Below are 14,048 nucleotides of genomic sequence, written 5' to 3' on the forward strand. Positions count from 1 at the left end.
AAAAATGTAAAAAAAAACAACAGTGGCAAGGAAAAACTCCCTTAGAACTGAGGAAGAAACCTTGGGAGGAACCAGGCTCACCAGGGGAGACCCATCCTCCTCTGGTCAAACTACCTACAAGTGATTATACTACTAATATTAATAGCAGTAGTATTGGTAGTAGGAATATCTAGGAGTCTATGAGAACATCAGTGTAGGGTGGGCAGCTAGTCCAAGGCAGGTGGTGGTAGCTGGGGCGTGGGCAGCTGGTCTGAAGTGGGTAGCAGGAGGGCTCGACAGTCAGTCGTCCTTCAGTGTCTGGGGGACATGTGGGTGATTGTATACTCGGAAAAAAAGCAGGGAGAGGGAATTACTTTTAGTTTGTACGTAAAACAGGGGATGTAAACATTTACAGAGTGTGGCTAATGACTCCGGCAGATCTGATTATGACAGCTTAGCTAAAAGGAGAGAACCAGAAGGACACACAGACACGGCAGCACTCTGAAACAGTTTGGCATCCCATCCCTCCGCTCCACCATCCACGAACCTGAGTGACCACGTGCGAGCAGCGGGACGACTTTTACCCACTTCTAACATGTCTTCTGAGTTTTGATTAAACCTGCATAGCAAGTGGTGAAAAATAATATTACACAAGAATACTAAGTTTCACCTACACCACCCACCACCTCCACCTATCACTGAGAGAAAATCTTCAGCTAGTTCAGAGTCCCTCCCTGATATTGCTTTTCACTCTGAAATATGTCACAATAAAAAAAGGAAGATGTGTAATGATTTCTGATTCAAGTTGACTCAAAACTAAAAAAAATAAAATTTTAACATTTTCTATGTTAGTGTTATGCTAAAGGTTATGTCTGGGTTCATTTTACATGTTTTATAACTATATTTAATTATAGTTAAAGTGTTATGTCAGCAAGTGGATGACTGTTAGCTTAGCAGTTTCTTTAAAGGCTGCTTTCTGTTAATTATAATACAAAACTTGTTTCTTATATAAATCTGTGCTTTATCAAAGCCCATGAAGCCTTAATATCGGCCAGATGATATATTGCTTGTGCTCCAAATACCACGAGTCATTTGAAATGTTTTGATACGGATTCCAATACAGATACCTGGACTTCAATACAGATTCTTAAATGAAAATTGTTGTGATACCTTCTTTTAAATTACAATCTGAAAGTGAGTGTGACTTCAATATTTAATGACTTTAGCCAATTCCAGACTGATTCAGAAGTGCCCATTTTGATCATATTTACAGAGTGTAATTTAGACACCCAATCAACTTGTTCTGGATTTTAGAACATGTTAATTGACTCATGGATACTTAAATAGTGAAATTTGGTATTGAAGTGATTTGGTCGGCCATATAAATACTGATGTATTCCCAGCTTTAATAACAAGAGCTTAACAACCTACAAAGCTGTACACATTCAGCCAACTGTAAAGTTAGTTGGTAAGAGCACCATACCACAAACCATAGGTATTTGACTTAGCACTGGTAGGCTAAAAAAGTACACTGAGGTTTGTAATAGTGCCCAACTGAGACTGTATAAAGCAGAATAGAACAACAGGAGCTCTACATTCTTCAGACAGATAAATGTTAATTGGCTGATGGTTTACATCTCCGGTGTTGTGATGTCTACATTTGTTCAGTCGTGTTGCAGAGCCTGCAGGCATCCAATAACAGCCCTGTAATCCTTCACACTGCATGACACATGCTTCCTCTTATTTGGCCATCACCTCTGTCTGTATGACTGTGATAAACAGACCACTCATCACTCCAGCCAACAGGCCAGCACCTCCTGAAACACAAGCCCATGTTTAAACTCATCAAAGACTTATCCTGCTTTTTTTTAAAGCCAGCTTTGTTATTGGCAGCTTTATTATTGGCAGCATGTTAGCGAAGTTCAGGGAAGAGTGAGTCTTTCTTCTTACATGAAAACAATTCATGTATCTCTTATCTCTGGTTTTAGGAGCTCACACACGCATACATGCCCTTCATTCAACAGCTGTGTAAGTTAAGCTGCTGAGTGCTTGCACACAGATGGGCGACTGGAGGGGTCAAGTGTGTTTTGCCAGTGCATGTGTGACTGTGTTTGACACAGTGTTATAGTGACTGTTATAGTGACTGTCTTTTATAGTATAATGAATGCAGTCTAGGTAGAGTGGGAGCATCAGCAGAAGTGCGTTGTGCTTTGGGGTAGGTGTAGTTGCCATGGTAGTAAAGCTCCAGAGAGAAGTTGTTTTTCTGTATTTTGGGAATAAGCCTGGTGTTCACTGAGCCAGAACTTAATCTCTCATTAATGTCTTAGCAAGTTACTTGACTGCACAGACTGATAAAGAGCCTTATATGTTTTGCAGTGTAGTCAATTGCAGTGATTTTTCATTTAGCTGTTGAGATTTGAAGCGGTATTTGCCAGAGCTTGCAATTTTGTCCCCCTCACCACATTATTTCCACCCTAAACGTGAATCTGCGAAACGCTTTCAAAATGAAGTGTGTAGCTTCTTTGCTACAGAAAGCCACAGTCTCTGCCACTCCAAATTGACCACAGGTATTGTGATATTGTCAACTCTATTCTGATGTATATATATATATGTATTCATAGTCATTACTGAATAATAAGCCTTAACTTTAATAACTATTATCACTGCATGCAACTTAAGGGGTTAAGGTGCTAAATTGTTCTATCATCAAGCTTGTTGAGTCTAATTTCTCCAGAACTAGAAGGGAAATAAATACGTGTTTATTTACTATAGTTACTATTTATAACATAACATAAATCAAGTGTCTGGGATGTAGTGAGGTGCACACTGTGCAAGAAGGCCATATTTCACTTTGTAAACTAATGCACACAGTCTTAAAAAAATCAAGATTCCAAATTGGTTCTTTGCTTGAATGTGTGGTTCAAAAAACCTTTAACTAGTGTGGAACCTTTTGATTATGTGAAGGTTCTTTAAAGTTTAAGAAAGTCCTTCACATCTCAGTTTGTGGACCATTACAACACTGGGCAAAATCAGGTGACCTCCCTTTGTTTATTTAATTTCCAAGTTATTCAGGCGATATTTTTAGGAGATATTGTGAGGGGATATTACTGAGGAGATTAAATATAATTCAGTATTAAATAGAATTGTAATCCCATATTAGCTGCCCTCATAAGGAAAAAGAAAGTCAAAGAAAAAAGCGAAAAGGCAGGAGTTTCTGAAACTGGAGTTGGATCTTCTTCCACTGTGAGGCGACAACATAACTACTTCTAAGCTTGAACTTTGGAGGTGTGAAAAAATATCCCTACAACATTAATAATTTGTACTTAATATACATTTTAACTAAAAATTAAGTAAATAAAGGGTGGTCTCTGAATTTTGCACAGTACTATACATCGAAAAAAATGGTTATTTTACAGCATCCCCCTGAAGAACTTTTTTGGCACCTTTGTACTCTCTCTCTCTCTCTCCTCTCTCTACACTCTCTCTTGCTCTCTCTCTCTCTCTACTCTCTCTCTTGCTCTATCTCTCTCTCTCTCTCTACTCTCTCTCTCTACTCTCTCTCTCTTGCTCTCTCTCTCTTGCTCTCTCTCTCTCTTGCTCTCTCTCTCTCTCTCCCTCTCTCTCCCTCTGTCTCCTCTCTCTCTTGCTCTCTTTCTCTCACACATGCACACACACTCTTTTTTCTTGTTTGGACTAAAACCTGAGGAATGTGGTCTGTGGCTAAAAACAGTACCTAAACATATTTTTCTTTTGTCTAGAGATGATAGTATAACAAGAACGGTAAGACAAAACATTAAGAGGAGTCACAGAGGGGAGGTTTGAGTGCTGTTTGTGTGTGAGTGCTCCTTTGCACTTTTCATTGTGTATCTTATTACACTGAATCTCTTTTTCTATGAGAAGAATGAGAATGGACATTGACTTATAGTAGCCAATATCATAAAATAATGTTTGCGTGATGTGGCTTTTCTGAACAGCCAGGCCGGAAAGTCTGGGGTTTTCCAAGGCCGGGTTCCACAGTCTAGAGGGATTAACTCATCAGCTCCTTTTCTCTGAGAGAGAGTCAGAGAGCGAGAGAGCAGCAGCAGGGGCTGGCGGACTGAGTCATCTGAATCCACTATCCCACGCCATTGAGAGAAGAGAAAAAAATACATTCTTTCTCACATCTTTCCTGCTTGCCATTAGGAGTCTCAATGTGAAACACAACTCTTTTACTGATTTCTAGCACTGAGTAGACTGAGGAGGAACCCTCCCACTCCATCCCTGTTCTCTGTCCGCACTGTAGTGTTCAGAAGTGATCTATTTAGGACACTGTGTCTGCTGGGAGCCTGGAGTTGTGTTGAGTCAACCTAGTTGAACACAATTTCCAGCAAGTTGAGCAGTTTCACACCTATTAACAGTGCCAAAACAGTTCCTGTTTCCATTGCTTTTTCCTGGATACAGTGTAAAACCAACAATAAGTTACTTAAATGAGCTTTGTGTTGTAACAGTGGACACTCCTGGAGTACTAGCATTGGGCAATGTACATAAAATACTACATGATCCACTGACATACTGTCAATGCCTTTCAATTTACATAGCTATAAGCTTAACTTAACACATTTTTCACTCAGGCTGTTTCTCAGTCCATTTTCTACAGTGATAGGAACCAGACGTCTGAACCATTCAATGCCTTTAAAAGCTCCCTCATAGAAAGCTGTTACTTGAAATTATTTTTAATACAGCTGCTGTCGGAGCAAAACCTCATATCTCAAAAATAATGACTTTACAGGAGAAGGAAAGAACATGCTTTACTATTCATGTAAGTCAATGGAGCCAGACATTTTTCCAAGTAATTTTGGGCTGTTTGTTTTAGTCTATTCATGATAAATTCATCATTACATCACACACAATGTAAAGGACAGGTGGCATTTTCAAATCATGTCAGTAACTGAAAAATGACAAAAATGGATATATGCTGCCTGACGTCTGAGACCATGGTTTTGGGATATGGTTTTGGCCTAAAATGTATCTTTTCAGATATGTTCTTGGTGGAAAGGTATATGCATGTGTTGTGAGGAAGAATCTGTCTGTAAAGAAGACTATTCAGAAGTATTGCTATTTTGCTATTATCAACATTATGTAAAAAAGCTCAATAGGCACATGTGGGTTCACTTGTTTTGATAGTAAACAAAATGCTTATAACATTGTGACCCCTGGTTTCTATTATTGCCACTGTAAAGAAGTCAGAATCAGTAAGTTTCTCTACGCTGATTTCACATTAATCATTCAGAATGTTTTTCTTCATGACTGATTTTTGCATGAATTTGGAAATATCTGTGGAATTCCCCATTCGTACCATTTGTAAAGAAAAAATATCAAGGAATGTATTGCAGCAATCAGATACTATTGAATAAGATATTCACATTTGTGTACACCTGTTTTCTTGCCAGCATACACGCAGATTCAACCCCAAGCTTTGATCAAGCAGCAACCTCAACAGTTCGTCATTCAGTCCCAGGCTCCACCTACTCCTCGAATGCAGACATTACTGCAGACAGCCTCCATCCAGCCACATGCACAGACTGCCTCACTGGGCATCCAGAGCTCTACACAGACCTCCTCTGGGCCCATCCCCGTCCTGCCCAAACCTACCATTCACAACCAGGGAACGGCTCCTAGCCAACATGCCACTATCTTCCACTCAACAGTAAGCCAGCATGGAGCCCATTCTGGCCTGGGCCAGCCCAAAGCTCAGCCTGTCCAGCTAACAGCCATCAACCTTCAGATTCAGCCTGCTCACAACCAGGTACGCCACGGTACCGCCAACACTGTCCAAGCAACCAGCAGTCAGGTGACTATACTCCTAAAAATGTAAGATTCCTAAAAGGCTCTTGGCCTGGATATACAGTTCTAGGAGAAATTAATAATTGTAGAATGTTTACATTGTACAGAGCATTTAAAAAAGGTTTTTCACAATCACACGTCTCATGTATAAAAATGGTTCTTTAGCAAGCCATCCATTAAGGGATCCAATGTCACTTTTTTCACAGGCTTCCAGAATTGCTCAGGACAATAAGGAAAAGCCCACATCCCTGGTAATGAGAGAGATTTGTCCACCACTGGTCACGCAGGTCCCCACATCCATCCCATCCCAAGAGACCAATCCTCCAGAGCCTCCCAAAGCTGATACAGGGACGGCCACAATCCAAACAGATGGTACAATGTCCAAGACTTCTATACTCTATGTGGTGTCAAGTGAACCCTGTTTCATCTGATATCAGGCTTTACTGTAATGTGACACTATGTCAGAAACTTTCTCTATTGTCACTCTTGTTGCTTTTCTTCTTAAAGTGGAACAAGTGGCAATACAAAAGCTCTTTATAGAGAACAGGGTGTGCTTTCCTGGATTCAGACTCTTGGACAGATTCGCCTACCCACACACTTCTCCAAACAAGCTGACCACTTCGAGATCTAAAAATAAAACAGCCATTCAAAACAATATAAAAGCTAATGACAGAATATTCAACGTTGACATAAGAAGCCTCATAGGTAGTTTGGTAAAGGGTCCATGTCATGGAAAAACTCATTTTCCTCACTTTATTTTTTAATGAAAGAGTTTTATATAGTATCATATCCACCCTCTTGGCTGACAACAGTTTAGCTGCCCATTTAGTTGCATTTGCATATATTACATGCACAGTAACAACCTGTTTAATTCTAAGCCATAAAGTGAGGTTGGAAAAAAATCATGTAAAAAAGAATTACAACAATTTTTAGTATCTAAAACCACATAAAAGTCATTTGTAGACCTCCGGTGAAAATGTGCCATTTAATTCACTCTATAATCTGGATTATGCCATAAACTGACTGCTGTAATTTCATAGTCAGGAAAGCGACAAAACATTCACTTATGAATTTAGGATAAGCAGTGGAGGCTCTGCCAAAGCAAAACATGTGTTTATTCAGTGTTTATTTCAGAAAGTGAGCTGGTGATTCAGAGAATGTCGCAACCACAGCTGGAGGGAAAAAAAACTTTGTTTCTTCCTCCCACATGATGAAGTGGATTTGTTGTAATATGTGTGCTCCTTTGGGGAGGAGAAGGTGGGTGTGGAAGGGGGCGGCGAGCAGGAGAGAGCGTTTTCCCTTGAAAGAGGAGGCAGAAGTAGTGACAGAGTAGCTCCTCGCGCGAGCGTGCTGGGAATACACATCTCCAGCGGTGCTGAACACAGAATGGGATGAGACTACCGACAGAATTTGAGACAGATTTTGAAAATGCTGCTAAAGAGAAGCAGGTTTTAGCCTTCCTCGGTGAGCTTTGCCTTTTCTTGCATGTTGTTACCAAGTGATTTGTTTCATGTCAGAGAGAGAGAGAGAGAGAGAGAGAGAGAGAGAGAGAGAGAGAGAGAGAGATGTAATACTTTTCTGTTGGTTGGTATCTGTTAAAGAGGCGGGCTACTATGTACAAGAGATGATTCATTTGATCATTATCTGAGACAGAGTTCCCAAAAACCTAAAAAAGTCCTAAGCTATAAGCAAATGATTGTCTACAAATCCAAGCTGACCAATGACAGGCCAGCATAAGTTCTCTGCCTCATGCGCCTTCCCACCAGCTTACACGTCCCCGGGAGTGTAGCGTGTGTGGTTGTTATGGTGACCAAACCGCTGTGCTTCTCTTGCGCAGGCTCGGCGGAGACGGGGACCGTGAGTGCGCACATGACGTCAGGGGCGGAGAGCGCACGGCCGGCCAGCGCAGACAGCAGACCGCCGCAGGCCGTGGTGAAGCCGCACGTGCTCACGCATGTCATCGAGGGTTTCGTCATTCAGGAGGGAGCGGAACCGTTCCCCGTGAGTTCCCCCAAAGAGGCGTGCTGTCCTCAGAGGTTTACATCTCGGAGGCGCATTAGCGTAATGCATATATATATATATATATGTATGTATGTATGTATATATATATATATATATGTATATATATATATGTGTGTGTGTGTGTGTGTGTGTGTGTGTGTGTGTGTGTGTGTGTGTGTGTATATATATATATATATATATATATATATATATATGTGTGTGTGTGTGTGTGTGTGTGTGTGTGTGTGTGTGTGTATATATATATTAAAACCATTAAAGAACAGGGAAAATGAGGAAAAAAGTATGCACACAGATGGACTACAAACTTTAATTATAGATCAAAAAACATGCTACATACACACACACTCTCCCGCTTGGGAGCCTGTAACCTAAACAGTTTGGCGCCCTCTGGTGTCCACCTAGTAAGAAAACATTATATTCTAATGTCTTTATTGGGCCCCTGATATGGTTGCTGACACAACTGTATGTTAAAGATTCAAAGAAACATTCAGTTTCAGAACAACATACTAGTTAGCATCTGTTAATTTCTTTGGCACTGAGGCAAAAGTGTAATAAAATATAATGGTACAAAATATAGTGTAATGTCATAAAAACACATTTTAAAATCTCAATTTGAAACCTAACTACCTATCTTTATTTGTATACTGTTGTCTTTTTTGCCTGAGTCCTCCACAGACCCCTGAGATACAGCTTTTGCGTATTTTGTCTAGGAGCAGGAAGTCTGGAGACAGAGCTTTGGTTTAGTCTTAAGGATGTTTCGCTCAACCAAGGGACTTCCTCATCAGAAATAAATCCAAGACTACTATTAGGCAAAACAGTCAAAATCAATTTATTTTAAATGAGGAATACTTGGATAAGTGTGGAAAACTTTTCAAAACGATGTCTTCCGTTCCAGCCAACTCACAAATATGCAAAAAAGATATTTAAAAAATGCAAAATATTCTGAAGAAAACATTTTTTTTCAATTATTCTCAGTATATAATTTTAGAATTTTGAAATACCTTAAAGCACCCATATCATGGAAAATCGAATTTTCATCACTTTTTTTTAAATGAGAGTTTGGTGTAGTATGTAAACATTAAAAGTTTTAAAACCTACAATTCACTTGCCCATCTTAAAAGAATAGTTTTGTGATGTCATGAAAACTGATATATTTACATATATCTGTATATAAGTATGACCTCTTAGCCCCAACCAGTCATACATCAGTTATAAGGAGTACTTCAGTTCAGACTGCTTTTTGAATGAGATACAGTACAGGACATTGATGAGTAAGTGTGTGTTCTTGCAGGTGGAACGGAATCCAGTTCAGACTAACAGCCATAAGAAAGCAGAGCAACAGCTGCCCTCTCACCCAGAGAAAACCCCACTTAGCAACGCCCCCAACACCACAGACTCTGAGCCTGAGGAAACTGCACAACAAGGTGGGAAGTGCATCTTGATGTGGGAAGAATGGATTATGTCTTAGATGTGATAAATTTGCATGAAGTTTACATACAGACATGAGTACTTAATATGTTGTATACTAGAGATTTTAGAATATTAGATTAAATATCAGCTCATACCTTGCAGGCTTATTATTCAGTTATTAATCTGAATAAATTTGTGGTACTTACTAGATAAGTCTGTATTATCTAGTAAGTGCCATGAGATATTCTTTAACTACTGTGAAACTAGTGTGCAAGTTAGTTGTGTAGGTATGGCTCTGAGGAATTGAAATGTGGGCCCATAGCGGTTAAAGGTTAATGATCCTAGGAGCCAAATTATTATCTTTTGTTCATTTAGTAACAGTTAAGGAGCTTATGTTTAAACCTGAATTTGCTGGTCAGTGCAATTTGATTTATGCACAGTTTTACCTGTTCTTCACAGATGCAGGGGGCAGGGATGAGGAGGAGCCAGATGAGCCCAAGCTGACGTGTGAGTTTTGTGGCTGGGTCGACTTTGCCTATAAGTTTAAAGGCTCCAAGCGCTTCTGCTCCATGGTGTGTGCAAAAAGGTAAAGCAATTAAGTGTTAAAGCCTGATTTCAGATCATTAAACAATGGCGGAAGATCAGGAAAGAAATCTATGTATTCTGTGTGTAAAAGCTTCCGTTCCTCTTAACCAGGTATAACGTAGGGTGCTCCAAGCGGATTGGCCTCTTCCACCCAGACCGGAGCAAAACAGCCAATCGGTGGAAAAGAAGGTCACACACTCGAGGTCGCAGAAGCACAGAGGCAAAGAAACAGGTTAGCAAATTCCCAGAACAGCACAAAGACTCATCTACAAAGACTTGTTTCCAAGTAATTTTGGGCCATTTCTTTTGGTCCATTCATCATGAAATTTACATACAATGTAAAGGGCAACAGGCATTTTCAACTTAAAACTGAAAAATTACAAAAATGGAGATACAAGGTTTTGTTCTGACAACAGCGATATTGTCCTATATCTCTTGAGAAATTAGTATTTTCTTTTAGAAAGTTATTATTGTTTTCAAATATATTGTCTGTGATGTACACATAGGATATTGAGGTATGTGAGCCAACAAATAACTGTAGCAACATTAAAATGTTATTTTTCACGAATGAATTCTGGAGCTGTTGTGCGCATTTGTGTCATCTCAGTCACGCTGTTGTGTTTTTGTCTCTGCAGAAGTTATCTGTGTCTCAGCAGTCTCAGGGAGAGTCTGTGTCCTCTCCACTCCCATCTCAGCCAAGTCAGGGAGAGTCCAGCCCCTGCTCAGACATCTCCAGCTACGAAGAGCCCCCCTCTCCTCTGTCCGCTGCCAGCTCCGGCCCTGTGGGGCCGCCTCGAGGGGTCACCACCTCAGACCCGGAAGACCTTCCTCTGCTCAGCCAGCACTTCCTGCCATGTGACCCCACCAAGTGGAACGTGCAGGAAGTGTTTGAGTTCATCCGCTCACTGCCAGGTTAGTGGCTCGCTCAGCCTAGCGCTGTTTTATTTACAGAGAGATGCTGGGAGCTCAGTGTGGCAGCTTAATTCACTTTGTATAACTTCATACCATGTTTCTCATGTGATAAACAATTAAACTGTCCTTCTCAGATTGACATAATTTAATCCTCTCTCCAAATGTAGTCGATTGACCAGGACATATTTTCTTTAGTTTTGCAGTGGAGCTACGTGGGTAATGTAGCTAGGATTATAATGCAAGCTTATAGTTGGCATGCAAGTTGCATAACCATTTAGGGACATTGTGGACAGGTGCCCATAGTTTTCATGTACATATCTGTGGAGGCTGATACTGATACTGATATGTTAGCATATATTACCATTTCAGAAAAATAGAATGTGTATTTGTGTAGGGTTAAAATGCTTTTAAAATAATAAAATAGACATTTTAGCTCAGTAGCCCGGCATTGCATGAATGTTTTGCTCTTCCAGAGTACAATAAATACATTGTCAAATATCGGTTTAAAGTATTGGTCTTTATTCAAGTTATTTTGCCTGTGCTGCAGTCTTACAGCCATGTAAATCTCATGAGTTTTTACATTTTCAAAATAAACTTTGTTTCACAATATTTTGTTGTGCCTCGAAGCATTGTTGCAGTAACAGGTCAAACTGGACACGCCTGTGGATTTGGATTACACTACTACTCATTGTCCAGTACAGCCATCTCATAAACACCAGAGTACTGGTTTTATGCGCTGACCTTTAAAAAGCATACCAAAAACAGATGCTAAGCAAAATCAGGCAGCATCTAAACCATGCACATATGCAATTAAAAATTCCCCTAAATTCAGCACTTAGTATGATACATTGTGAAGTCTAATCTGGGGGAGCAGTGTGCAATTTATAAAGCGATGGCATGCTGCAAAAATTCTCTGTGTCATTGAGCTTGCAGATGTTTGATGTCACGTCAGCTGGCAGAAATATTTTTAAGCAATGACAGTCAAACAAAAAATGAAAACAAAAAAGGCTTATTATTCAGTAAGTACAAGGACTTCAATGCAAACTAGTTGAGCTATTCTTATGTTATAGAAGTGTGTAATAAAACTTTGGGCCTGCTGGTACTGACCAGGCCATAGCCATTTAAGGGGTTATTGAGAGTGAACAGTTCAGGGTGAGAGAGACAGTTAGGCTCCCAGTTTTTTATCAAATTATACAAGTTTTACATCACCCACCTCCATATTTCTATTAGGATTAAGTTGAGAGGTATGGTAATTTGTGAGCTACATTAGCCTTCCAGTGCAAAGTTAAAGCAGCAAATTTTAGACACCCAGCATGACTTCTGTGATCATCTATATTTGAAAGTAGAAGACATTTTTAATTAGAATTTTTTGCTGAAGTACACTTTAAAAAACACTACAGTCATTTTCTCTCTGTTTTACCTGGATCAATTTTAGCATATTGAAACAAACGCTATATTCTGTTATTTGTTGTCATTTCCTGTGGCAGGTTGTCAGGAGATTGCAGATGAGTTCCGTTCTCAGGAGATTGATGGACAGGCCATGCTGCTACTGAAGGAAGACCACCTAATGAGTGCCATGAATATCAAACTGGGTCCAGCTCTCAAGATTTTTGCCCGCATTAATATGCTCAAAGACTCCTAGCCTTGGCATTCAGTGTGTGCGTGCGTGCGTGCGTGTGTGTGTGTGTGAGAAAGTGTTCTTTTAAGGTCACCAAATTTGACCTAATGAATGAAAATGCACTAAAATTTTTTTTAACTCCCTCCTGAAACAGTATATATTTGGGCTACAGCTCAAATCACACACCCTGAATAGGTTGAGAAATTAAAGTAAATATTGAAACTAGACTATTAGAGACTATTCTGATGAAGAATCGCACACAGGTCCTGGGGACATTCCTCTCATCTTGTAGAATATAATTGGAATAGAATTAAAACCTTGAAATACGGTACATCTGCAGGTCAAAACCACCACAGCTTACAGATGGATCAAGGTCCAAACTTCCAGATCCAGCCCAAGCATGATAACACAGCAGCTTAAACTGTACTGATATTAGAAGTTTTGTAATTTTATACATTGTCCCAGGCTTCCTGTTCCACACTTTTCAATTGTATATTGTTGATTTCAGAAATTATTTTTTGTTTTTGTACATTCTTTTGTATAATTATGTTCAAGTAAATTATTCATATGTGTGTGTGTGTGTGTGAAAGAGAGAGAGATTGAAAGAGAGAGAGTTAAACCACAAAAACATGTGCTAAATGGTCAGAATATGGGAGTAATTGAATATCAAACCTGGCATTACATGAGGGTGTTCAGAATTTTTATCATATGCCATTGAAAAATCACTGTAACAGTTTTACAATGGAAAGGCCAGAAGTTTGATATCCTTTTTCAGCAATGCCTTTACTGGGTTATACCTCCTAGGAATCTTTTTGTATCAATACAAAGTACAGTTCAAACACTCTCCCTCAGTCATATCTTGTGGTTTTGTTTGGGATTTTGGAATGATAAAGTGTGCTTTTATATGTTCCCGGATTTGTCGTTGTATGTTGCTAGACAGGAATGTGATCATGTCTTGTGTTTTTGTTGAGTATACTTTGTGAAATGCCTGTATTTATCAAATGCATTCAATTTGTAATATAATTTTTTTTTTAATAAGGAAAAGTTGCTGCTGTCTTATTGTACGTTTTCTGGTAGAACATTGAGCATTTATATGCATTACGTGACCAACTTGCCAAAAACTTACTAGAAAAAACTCATTTGTAGCCTTGTAGCTACAGTGCAAAACTAAAGAAACAAACTTCAGTCACCAAACATGTCTTGATCCAATCGACTGTGTTTGGGATAAGCGGAAGACTGTGTCTTTTTAAAAATTTTTTGGTGTTACCTTTGCTTTGAAGAGGCACTCATGCCAAAATGAAAAGTTAAACCATTACTACATCTGTTGTAAGCATGCATGATCACCTCTTACAGAGGTGCAGCAATAGTCTAGAGTGAGGTTTTCCAGTTTAAACACTAAGAAAATCATCTTCTGATGATGCATCTGGAAGGTGGGAGGAACCTTTGGAAAACTTTGGAGCGGAGACTTGACAGCAGGCTCTCTAAAATGTGTTTTTAGCTGGTCAATGCAAAAAGAAACCAAAAGTTTCAGAATATCATGTTTGTGTTTATTAACCTGTACATCAGTGGTTACTACACGTATTGATGTCTTACATCCAATCAGCAAACTTGTATATGAATATTTGCATTTTAATTGAGGCGACAACACCTGATGAGATGCAGCCCAGGTTATTATACACTGCTCAAAAAATAAAGGGAA

General features: G+C 39.4%; 1 protein-coding gene across 3 annotated transcripts in view; it reads left to right on the forward strand.

The window, feature by feature from the left end:
- The window catches only part of phc2b (polyhomeotic homolog 2b (Drosophila)), a 38,534-nt gene extending 24,541 nt beyond the window's left edge, over positions 1–13,993 (forward strand). Inside the window, exons 8-15 of one of the 3 annotated variants that reach the window (XM_017697844.2) lie at positions 5,409–5,809; positions 6,009–6,174; positions 7,640–7,803; positions 9,116–9,248; positions 9,694–9,820; positions 9,931–10,051; positions 10,455–10,731; positions 12,219–13,991. In XM_017697844.2, coding sequence (XP_017553333.1) covers positions 5,409–5,809; positions 6,009–6,174; positions 7,640–7,803; positions 9,116–9,248; positions 9,694–9,820; positions 9,931–10,051; positions 10,455–10,731; positions 12,219–12,373 — 1,544 coding nt within the window. In that variant the 3' untranslated portion in view covers positions 12,374–13,991. Of the gene's footprint in view, positions 1–5,408; positions 5,810–6,008; positions 6,175–7,639; positions 7,804–9,115; positions 9,249–9,693; positions 9,821–9,930; positions 10,052–10,454; positions 10,732–12,218 lie in introns of all 3 variants that reach the window. The other 2 variants (XM_037535156.1, XM_037535157.1) reach the window with 2 other exon arrangements.
- The last annotated feature ends 55 nt before the right edge of the window (positions 13,994–14,048 follow it).

Source organism: Pygocentrus nattereri, chromosome 26 (assembly GCF_015220715.1).
Source record: "Pygocentrus nattereri isolate fPygNat1 chromosome 26, fPygNat1.pri, whole genome shotgun sequence".
NCBI classification, from domain to species: domain Eukaryota; kingdom Metazoa; phylum Chordata; class Actinopteri; order Characiformes; family Serrasalmidae; genus Pygocentrus; species Pygocentrus nattereri.